Source organism: Mastomys coucha, unplaced genomic scaffold (genome assembly GCF_008632895.1).
Source record: "Mastomys coucha isolate ucsf_1 unplaced genomic scaffold, UCSF_Mcou_1 pScaffold14, whole genome shotgun sequence".
Lineage (NCBI taxonomy): Eukaryota > Metazoa > Chordata > Mammalia > Rodentia > Muridae > Mastomys > Mastomys coucha.
The window spans coordinates 86,429,011-86,439,797 of record NW_022196896.1 but is presented as its reverse complement, the minus strand read 5'-3'; the positions used below and the strand labels follow the sequence as shown (position 1 = coordinate 86,439,797).

At 37.4% G+C, this 10,787-nt stretch overlaps 1 protein-coding gene across 4 annotated transcripts in view; it reads right to left on the bottom strand.

The window, feature by feature from the left end:
- Nbeal1 (neurobeachin like 1) overlaps window positions 1-10,787 on the bottom strand; it is a 155,517-nt gene that overhangs the window by 137,183 nt on the left and 7,547 nt on the right. For all 4 annotated transcript variants that reach the window (XM_031367667.1, XM_031367670.1, XM_031367668.1 and 1 more), the window contains exons 3-4: window positions 3,668-3,759; window positions 3,098-3,259 (exon numbers count right to left, since the gene is read on the bottom strand). In XM_031367667.1, the coding sequence (XP_031223527.1) occupies window positions 3,098-3,259; window positions 3,668-3,759 (254 nt within the window). The remainder of the gene's footprint in view (window positions 1-3,097; window positions 3,260-3,667; window positions 3,760-10,787) is intronic.

Below are 10,787 nucleotides of genomic sequence, written 5' to 3'. Positions count from 1 at the left end.
TTTTTTTTGGTTTTTCGAGACTGTTTCTCTGGATAGCTGAATTTTTATTGATCTGTTATTTGACATCATTACATTCATATACCAAGTTCACTTTTATGTATTTAGTTGGGACAGCCTATCTGTAACTCCAGTAGCCTTTAAACCTATGCCTCTGAGGCACAGATGAAGGAGCACATAATAGCTTGTGTTAAAGCTTCAAAACGCATATTACATATAACACTTTATGGTTTTAAAGTGTTATATGCTAACCCATCACTTAGCAAAACCACCAACTGTGAAAACTACCAGTTTGGGTACTACAGCTCCAGCCCACCTATGTTTCTGCCAAATCTCACTCTTAAGCATTCTCAATCACTCATTACTACTCTCTTTTAATTCATTTCCTTCCTTCCCTCTGCCTCTTACTCCTCCAAACAAGGGGGAAAAGAAAGAGGAAAAAAAAAACTCTTAAATTTGGATACAAATAAAGGAGAACTTTCAGTTTCTGATCCAACACTGAAATTTCCAAAGTTGTCACTTTCAATGGTCACAATTAGAAAAAAATCTGAATAAACTGAAAAGACAATTTTTGTTTGTTTGTTTTGTTTTTCAAGACATGGCCTTGAACTTAAGAGATCCAACAGAAAGTGTCTTGCCATAACCACCGGGCTTGAACTAAAAATTCCTAAGAGTCACTAGAGGCCACAAAAAGAAAGAGAATTTAAAAGGAATTAATTATAGGCACAATGAAATCTTTTATCCTTATTCTTAACAGATTTAACATATAGTTTATTCAATATACCAAACATATATTGGCTAACTATAGCTTAGAGACAAGTGAAATGAATTATAGTACTATTGTGGTTTTGGTTTTCAGTATTTTTTTTCCTTTTGTATGTCTGAGTGTTTTGCCTGCATGTAAATCTAGGTACCACTAGCATGTTCAGAGCCCCCAGAGGCCAGAAGAAGGAATCACAACCTGGATCACAAGCTGGAGTTGAAGAAGGTTGTGAACCACCATTTAGGTCCTAGAAAATTAACCTGTGTATTCTAAAAGAGCAGGCACACCCACTGAGCCATCTCTCCAGCCTGGAAAGACAACAATATTGTTAGAAAATACAGGAAAAAAATATAAGGGCTCTTAGGTTGACAGGTGACTTTACAAATGGAAAATTAAAAGCAGAATTCACTGGAAAAAATGGAAAAAAAAAAGACTCATTAAAATTAAAAAGTTCTGTGGCTTACAACACAGTACTAAAAGAATAAAAAGACTGGCCTGCTGAGGTGGTGCACGCCTTTAATACCAACAATCATGAGGCAGAGGCAGGTGAATCTCTGAGTTCAAGGCCAGCGTAGTCTACATAGTAAATTCCAGGACAGCCAAGGCTACACAGAGAAAGCCTGTCTTGAAAAACAAAAACAAAACAACAACAAAAAAATGTACCAATCACCTGAAAAAGCACCTGTGTATCAAAACATTTGCAGACCTGTAAAAATAAGAACACAATCCAATTTTAAAATTGGGCAAAACTCTGGGAGGTAAAAGACTCTCAGGACTCAATGGAGGTGACCTTAGCCAAAATACCCAACATGAGAGAGAGAACCGTCAATGCATAGATAGTACCTCAAATAGAGGGATGAGGTAACCAACCCAGTCAAAATTTCCGACTATGAAATTTTGAATTGTTCCTATCTAAAAAACTGCAGGGACAAAAATGGAGAAAAGACTGAAAGAAAGGAGGTACAATGACGGGCCCAATTTGGGATCCATCTCATGGGGAGGGCACCAAGGCCTGACACTATTACCGATGGTATTGTATGCTTACAGATGGGAGCCTAACATGGCTGTCCTCTGAGAGGTCCTACCTGACTGAGACAGACAGAAGTATTACACGCAACCATTAGACTGAAGTCAGGGACCCCTATGGTTGACTTAGGGGAAGGATTGAAGAAGCTGAAGGGGAGGGCGACCCAATAGGAAGACCAGCAGTCTCAACTAACCCAGACCCCTGGGAGCTCCCACAGGCTGGTCAGAGGCCCCAGACACATATATACCAGAGAAACTTAACTCCCCAGGAAAGGGTGATATCTGGGAGGGAGGCACTCTCTCAGAGGCAAGGGGGAGGAGGAATGGGATGAGGAACTGTGGGAGGGGGGACCAGGAGGGGAGGCAACAGCTGGAATGTAAATAAATAAAATAATTTTTAAAATAAAAAAATATTGGACAAAATTTATATAAATGCTTCACCAAAACATTATGACAGTCTCAAAAATAAAGAGGTTAAATATTTTTTATTATTAAGGAAAAACAATGAAATACTACACACCTATTGCAATAAAACAAAATCTGAAAGAATAGCATATCAAATACTAGAAAAATGAGGAACAATGGAAATCTCATTCATTCATTGTGGGAATGTTACAACCATGATGTAGATTATTGATCCTGGGTATTTTCTACATGGGCTGAAAAATACCCATATAAAACCTGGACATGAATATTTATAGCAGTTTTATAAATAACAGCCCCAAACTGGAAGCAACTAGGGTGTCCTTCGATATCGGTGAGTAAGCGAGCAAACTGTGGTACCTTCACGTGAAGTAGTACTCAGTAACGAAAAGACACTTAGGTATGTCTCAGTTTCTACAACTATTCCCAAGAAGCTCGCACCCATGCTCTCCTGTGTGTCAGCCAGCATCGTCAAAGTTACCTTATGTCTATTCTTTTGTTAAACAACAATTTTATTAAACTTCTCAAAATTTACTTGTGTATACACATGTACATTATATTGGCCCTTGTGTGCCATAAAGGACAAAACTGTAGGGAGCCAATTCTCTTTCCACCATATGGGTCCAGAAGATGAACTCACGTCATCAGGTTTGGCAGCAGGTGCCTTTACCCACTGAGCCATCTTGACAGCACTCATTGAAAATTCTTGGCTGAGTGTCTCTATAATAAGGTACAGTAATTAAGAAGCTTTCCAGTATGCTAACCAATCACGGTATTAAAGATATACACATTCTTTAAATATTCATACAAACACATATCACTAGCAAGTATTATTATTATTATTTTGGTAATACTTATGCTAAGATTTTACTTTTTTATATTAGATACCTGCAAAGAATAATGAAGAATTTTACAAGCAAAATTGACAATGCTTGTTGTTGTTCCTCTAACCCATCTGCTGTTTTCTGAACACAATGTAGCAGCTGGATCCTCAGAACTTGCAGAATATTATCAGGAAGCAGAGATATTCCTGGAGGCATGTCATCTACCCTGTAAGATAGGAACAAGGAAACAAAGTGTAAAACTTATGACATATAAACAAACAAACAAATAAACAAATGAATGGATGAATGGATGCAATAAAAAATGCTAAGTTAAAGCAATCTTGCAGAGGACTCTGTCTTCCACTTGTAAGCTCCAGTACTAAGCTGAGTAGCTAGTATCAGAAACTAAGTGAATTTCAGACCACCAAGAGGGTAGTAGTTCATCAAAGTAAAGAGCAGCCAAGTGTAGTATTACCCAGCAAGACAGCTATGATCATCGAGCACTATTTGTCATGAGAATATGGTCATGCAAGAGTACAGAGACTGTTAGCATAGCTGCTGTACTTGTAATAAAATCCTTCTGCCAAAAATTAACAATCCCGCCCACTGGCGATAAACAAGTGTTTCTACATACCTTGTAGGCAGCTTTTCAAAGTCAACATCTAAAAATTGTTCATAACTTAAAACAAAATTGTCCAACCACAGTCTCAGGTAATCTGGGTCTTTCTGAAATGAAAACATCATCACATATTAAGTTTACTTATCAGAAAAAGCAATGCTTTTATACCTACATAACTACCTAACGTGGTAAGAACAGCCATTCACAGGACCACATCTGCAATCTTAGCACTTTTCCACCATTTGTCTCCTCAACAATTTTTTTCTCTTTTGTTTTTTTGAGGCATGGTTTCTCTGTGCTGGCTGTCCTGGAACTCACTCTGTAGACTATACTAGTCTTGCACTCACAAAAGATCTGCCTACCTCTGTGTCTTGAATGCTGGGATTAAGGGAGTGTGCCACCTCCGCCTGGCTCAACACTTGTTTGAGGCAGTCAAATTTCAACATGTAATTTTAGGAGTTTAGACATTTAATCACTAAACAGCACAGCTTAAGCACTGATCTAAGACAAAGGGATCATTAACAAGTTGTTTCCCTAAAATAAAAGTATTACACTAGAATCTAGAATCTTAAAGAATGTTCCCAAAACACAAAGCAATTGCTGACCTTGGGGGATTTGTTTCCTAGTACTGTATTGTTTCAAACTCAGCTTATAAATTACCACTATCTATAACTTCACAAGAGAAATCAGCAAAGAGAAATACTTTAGACAATGAACGATTAGCATCTATGAGAAATTTTCTAAGACATTACTTGTTTTTTATATTTGAAATTAGGACATTTGTCTAATCATTCACTCATTTAGCCATTAGGGATAAAACTCAAAAATATAAGTAACTGGGGTTCTCACTAGATTCTCTATAAAAAGCAGAGGATTACTTCTTGGTAAAAGTGAGACACAAAGCAGTCACACAACACTATAAAACTTTAATGCATTTCTCTTCATATTTTATTTAGCAACTCTCTAGTATCTGGTTCAAATTCTATACCAACACTGTAGTACTGATCTACATTCTAAGCCCTCACGCAGACTCGAAAGGTCAGTACTACCAAGTGTTTAACAAGTATAGACTTCTCCTAGGAAACGCGACAATTACAAAGAAGAAAAGGTACTGGTTCATTAGTAAAGTATCAGTTGTGACGTGGAACAGCAGGCATTTTAACCTATGCCTTACAACTCTCCAGAATGGGTTTAGTTTTCCTACTTTTACAAATTACAAAAGGATATGTAACTTGCCCAAAGTCATAATCAAGAACCTGCTGTAGGGATATATGAATCCAACAGGTCCCATTCTACTACACCATACTGGCTGTAGGCCGTGCATGGGGGCAGGGTGGAGAATCAGTTGGTTAAAAAGAGGGAAAAATGGGGTCAGTCAAGATCTGTCAAGTTTAGGCTATAAAAAGTTAATGCACAAAATAATCATATCTCATTCAGCCTAGAAGAATCTGTAGATGAACTAAACTTTACCACCGAAGGCTATAAAAAGAAAGACCCCTACATCAGAAACAGTAGTAATTGCATTATTCTTCTCAGTATAAAACAATAAAGATACAACTACCTGGAGTTCTCTTTACCAGACTTTCTAGAAGAGCAGACTATTACCTCTCAGTCACTCTTGGGATTAACTTCAGCATGCTGAAACACTACAGCATGAACTTATCTCCCTTATTTATACATTTATGAACACAATACACAAATGTAATTCCAAAAGTGTTAGGGCCAATTCAATGTCACCCAGACTTAAATACCAGCAGCATTCAGGAGGCAAAGGCTAGAGGATATTATTAAGGCCAGCTTGGTCTATACTGAATTCCAGGAAAGCCAGGGTTAAAAAGTGAGTCTCTGTCTAAAAAATAATAATATAATTTTAAAAAATAAAACTAAAATTAAATTAAATAGTTGGCATACCAATAAAATAAAAAGACGATAACTACTGAATAGCAACAATAATCAAGATCTATGACCTGCTTATCATTTTTCTGAAATTAAAAGTAGCCTAATATCCGAATCTCAATGTACTCATACTAAACTACTCAGTAACTACATAATATATTCTAATAGTGACAAACATGTAATACTGCAAACAGCACCAGGAAACCTAGAGAAAAAAGAACTACCATTATAAATTATACTGACCTATGAGTCAAAGTAACTGTATGCAGGAATATACATACATGTCTTAGCTCCAGAATCTAAAGCGATGGAGAAAATTCAGTCTCTACTATTAAAATACGGAGCAAGTGGTATGGAGTATACACTGCAGTTACTGAGCAATACAAGTACACAAGAGAGAGCAAGTAGCAAAATTAGTAAAGCATCTTTTTTTGTTGTAGTTTTTTTTGTTTTGTTTTGTTTTGTTTTTTCGAGACAGGGTTTCTCTGTGTAGCCCTGGCTGTACTGGTGTACTGGAACTCACTCTGTAGACCAGGCTGGCCTCAAACTCAGAAATCCACCTGCCTCAGCCTCCAAAGTGCTGGAACTAAAGGTGTGCGCCACCACTGCCGGGTTTAGCATCCTTTTTCTTGACTGACTTTCAAATACAGAAAGCTGACCAAGTTGTCTTATCACAATAAAAAACAAACTCTTATACCCTCTTAAGATTTTAAAAAAGAAAAATTAGGGGCTGGAGAGATGGCTCAGCAGTTAAGAGAACTAACTTCTCTTCCAGAGGTCCTAAGTTTAATTTCCAGCAATTATACAATGGCTCACAACCATCTGTAATGGGATCTGATGTACTCTTCTAGTGTGTGTCTGAAGACAGCTGCAGTGTACTCATATAAATAAAAAATAAATCTTAAAAAAAAAAGAAAGAAGCCGGGCGGTGGTGGCGCACGCCTTTAATCCTAGCACTTGGGAGGCGGAGGCAGGCAGATTTCCGAGTTCGAGGCCAGCCTGGTCTACATAGTGAGTACCAGGACAGCCGGGGTTACAGAGAGAAACCCTGTCTCGAAAAACCAAAAAAAAAAAAGAAAGAAAAATTATACAAAAATAAAAATTTTCAAGAGCACAGAGTCAAAAAAAAAAACAAAAACAAAAACAAAAGTCTGGTGACCTAGGTGGTGGGAGAGGAAAGGGAATACAACCAGGGCAATGTAGTTCTCAGGGTGGACTGGGGCAGGGACTACTTAGTTTCAGAACTGCCGTCAACTGCCGCTATGTGCTTCTTTCTTCACTTTCCTGAAGTCTTTATTGTGGTACTCCCATTTGTTTTAACACTCTATATCAGCTTTCTGAGGGACATATGTTGATCAAGAGAAGACACAACTGGAGGTGATAATGTATATCACAAGATCCTGGCTCAAGACTGAGTGCATAAATACACAAGCTTTCAAGTTGCTGAGATAAGCTAAAAGTACATGTTACATATGGGAAGGATAATTGTGATCAGGAAAGCAGATTGTGATAGAATGGGATTTTGGTCATGATTCTTCATTACTTTACAGTAAAAGTTCTTTAATGGTAGTTTTGGTTTTGAAGGGCTGTGGATTTGGTTTTGGCTTTCTGAAACAGGGTCTATGTAGCTCTGACTAGCCTGTAACTCTCTCTATAGACCAGGCTGGCCTTGAACTTGGGAGATCTGTTTTTGTTTGGTTTAAAGAGCCACCACTCCCAGCTCCCTAAAGTAAACTTGCCCCATAATTTCACAGTAAAGGAAACTATTGTAAGGGCAAATCAACATGCAGATATGACAACTGTCAAAGCTTTATTTCTAGCAGGACAGTGGTGATGCACACCTTCAATGCCAGCACTCAGGAAGCAGAAGCAAGAGAATCTAGAGTTCAAGGCAAGCCTGGTCTACAGCCTGTAAGTTTCAGGACAGCCAAGGCTACCCAGAGAAACTCTGTCTCACATAAACAAGCTTTATCTCTAAAATTGCAGTTTCAAGGAGCTGTCACAAGTTGGTTTCTAGGATGTCTAACTTACATATAAGAATATTTAAAGTTTGTGTTATTCATATTAACTTGTAAGTTACTTTAATCACAATAGGGATCCCTGATCCTGTAAACAGTATTGTTATGGAAACATTTACAATTATTCATGTCATAGAATACTAACTTTTTTATGTTATCTGTACATACGTGTTTAATTCTCTAGAATTACAAATGGATTTTTGGAAATTTGATACTGTTACAATGTTCTAGATGGCAAAGTGTTGTCATGCCAAGAAACAATATTCTTGACCAGTTTGATACAAAAAAAAAAATTAAGAGGAAACCTTTTCACATGAAAAAAGCAGCATGGTAACAAATTCAAGTCTAAATTTATTAATAAAAAAAGTAAGCCGGGCGGTGGTGGCACACGCCTTTAATCCCAGCACTTGGGAGGCAGAGGCAGGTGGATTTCTGAGTTTGAGGCCAGCCTGGTCTACAGAGTGAGTTCCAGGACAACCAGGGCTATACAGAGAAACCCTGTCTCGAAAAAAAAAAGAAAAAAAAAGTAAAATAAAATGAAGAGGACAAGGAGTTTATAGCTCAACAACTCTGCACCTACTTAGCATGCATGAGAGCCTAAATTCAATCCCTAATTAAATAAATAATTTTTATTTTTAACATCTTTCATTATCACTCTGACTGCTTTTATTGACGCTACCAATAAGTTTTGAAAAATGATTTCAACAGATACTCCACAATGTTTGAGGGATTACTCTTAGAGAGAGACAGAGTCGGACAGACACAAACAGAGAGAATATATGTTTATGCTTGAGCATTCATATAAACTTCAGATGATAACCTTGGGTGTTGGTCCTTACACTCCACTTCATTTGAGGCAGGGTCTCTTGTTCACCACTGAACATACTCAGGCTAGCTGGTCCATCAGCTTCCAGAAATTCTCCTGTCTCCAACTCCTATCTCACTGTAGGCTAAGTAGGATTACAGATGTGCACTACTACATCTGGTATCTGATCACAACAGAACTCTAGCTCTTATACTTTTTTGTTTTGTTTTGTTTTGTTTGAGACAGGGTTTCTCTGTGTAGCCCTGGATGTCCTGGAACTCACTCTGTAGACCAGGCTGAAATCGCCTGCCTCTGCCTCCCAAGTGATGGAATTAAAGGCATGCGCCACCACTGCCCAGATAGTTCTTATACTTTTAAACAAGCACTTTAGCCACTGAGCTCCTCAGCCCTAGTTTTTTGTTTTGTTCTGGAACTCAGAATTCTCCTGTCCCAGCCTCCTGAGTACTACAAATACATATGTGCACCCGAACACCCAGGCTTCCAAATGCTTTCCAAAGAGTTATGTTGCATTCTTCTGGACTACTCTCTGTTTCATAGCACCAGTCTAATTTCTGAGGAACCAACTCTCCTAGTTCTCCCATCCAAACTCCTTAACATGCATTTTATATGTTTAAGCAAAGGAAACATTAGACTTCTCCTTTCTAATCCTAAATAAAAGTTCTTTAAGTCTAGGGCTTCCAGAATTTTATCCTCTTCTCCTTATGTACCTGTAATTTCCAACATAACTCTCAAATATTTGTTTTTAACATAGACCCCCCTTTTGAGCCCCCATATCAACATACAAAAAAGTACTTGAATGTACAAGGACTGAAAACTCAGAATGCTTACCTGAAAACCTAGTGATCTTGTACTAGCTAACTTTGTGAATGATCTGCCAAAGGATCAGTTTCCAAAACTTGGCTCCTCTTCAGACCCTTCTGTAACTAAGCATAATGCTACAAAGACTAAGTGCTACATCCACTACCAACTACCAGGCAAATTTAGATAATCAAAAGAATAACAAAAAAAAAAAAAATGTGATTCTTAGATAGGGTCTCACTATCCAGCCAGGGTAGCCTGAAACTCCATGAAGACCAGGCTGGCCTTGAACTTACAGAGACCTACTGCATTCTGAATGCACAAATTAAAAGCATGTACAAACATGCCCAGCCCAACAATAAAATAATTTTTATGCCACCCTAACTTTTGTTTCAGACTATTGCATGATGAGCACAAATCAAACCATGTAGGTAATATTCATTTCCTAAAGACAGCCTTCAGGTCTATTGAGAATAAAATACTCATTTCTTACTTTCACATCTAATGTCCAAAAAAAAAAAAAAAACCATGAAATTAGAAGCCACCAATAGAATTTTTCAAAATCTGTATAAAAGAGGTACATGATTCTTTAATATAAATAAAATATGACTAAATAAAAGCAAAACTTTTATTCTGAAATGGAACTTTACTGTGAGCTCACTGCAAAACTATCTATTTTAGTCATATTCCAGATTTAGAAGGACAAAGGGCAACAGCAGGAAATGGAGCATCACCAAGGTCCAAAACAAACTTGGTTTTAAGTTGAGGAAAATAAAAATTTACATCATTATTCAAGATAACTAAGCATTATGACTGAATGCCAATCTTATGAAAATTAAGATTAAAAATCTAGGTATTTTATTAGTCTGGCTCAATTACCACCAAAAAGAGAAAAACTGCCCTTGACTATAAATACATAAAGGCCAATGAAAGTTATGATACAAAATATAAGAACTGCACTTTCTTACTTTTAATGTACTTATAATTGAACTCATTTTTTCCTCAACAACTTTGAGAGGTAAATAAAATTTATTTCTCCCATTTGACAGGTGAGGAAATAGAAATGTAAAGAACCAGATTCCATGATTTGAAGTCCTTAAGATGAAAAGCAAAACTAGAACTAAATTTTGGATCCACTAACTTCTACTAGCTCCACTCAATTTTTTTCAGTGTAATCTGAATCTCAACAACAACAGAAAAAGGCAGAACATCTCACAGCACCGTGCTTGGGAGGATGAGGCAGTAACACCAAGAGTTTTAGCCAGGCTGGAGCACTTACTGGTCTGCAGAAGACCAGGGCTCAATTCCCAGGACCTAAATGGTTAGTCACAACCATATATACCTCCAGTTCCAGGGAATCCAATAACCTCTTCCAGCTTCCACAGCACCAAGCACACACTTGGTATACATACATGCATGTAGCCAAAACATTCACACATAAAATAAATCTAATTTTAAAAATTTTAAAAGAGTTCTATGCTAGCCTGGGATTAATGAGACCCTGTCTAAAAAACAAAATAACTAATGAACACTGCCTTTCAACCTACACTGCACATTTCAAAATGTCACCTTCCAGTCTAGAGTGAGTTCCAGGACG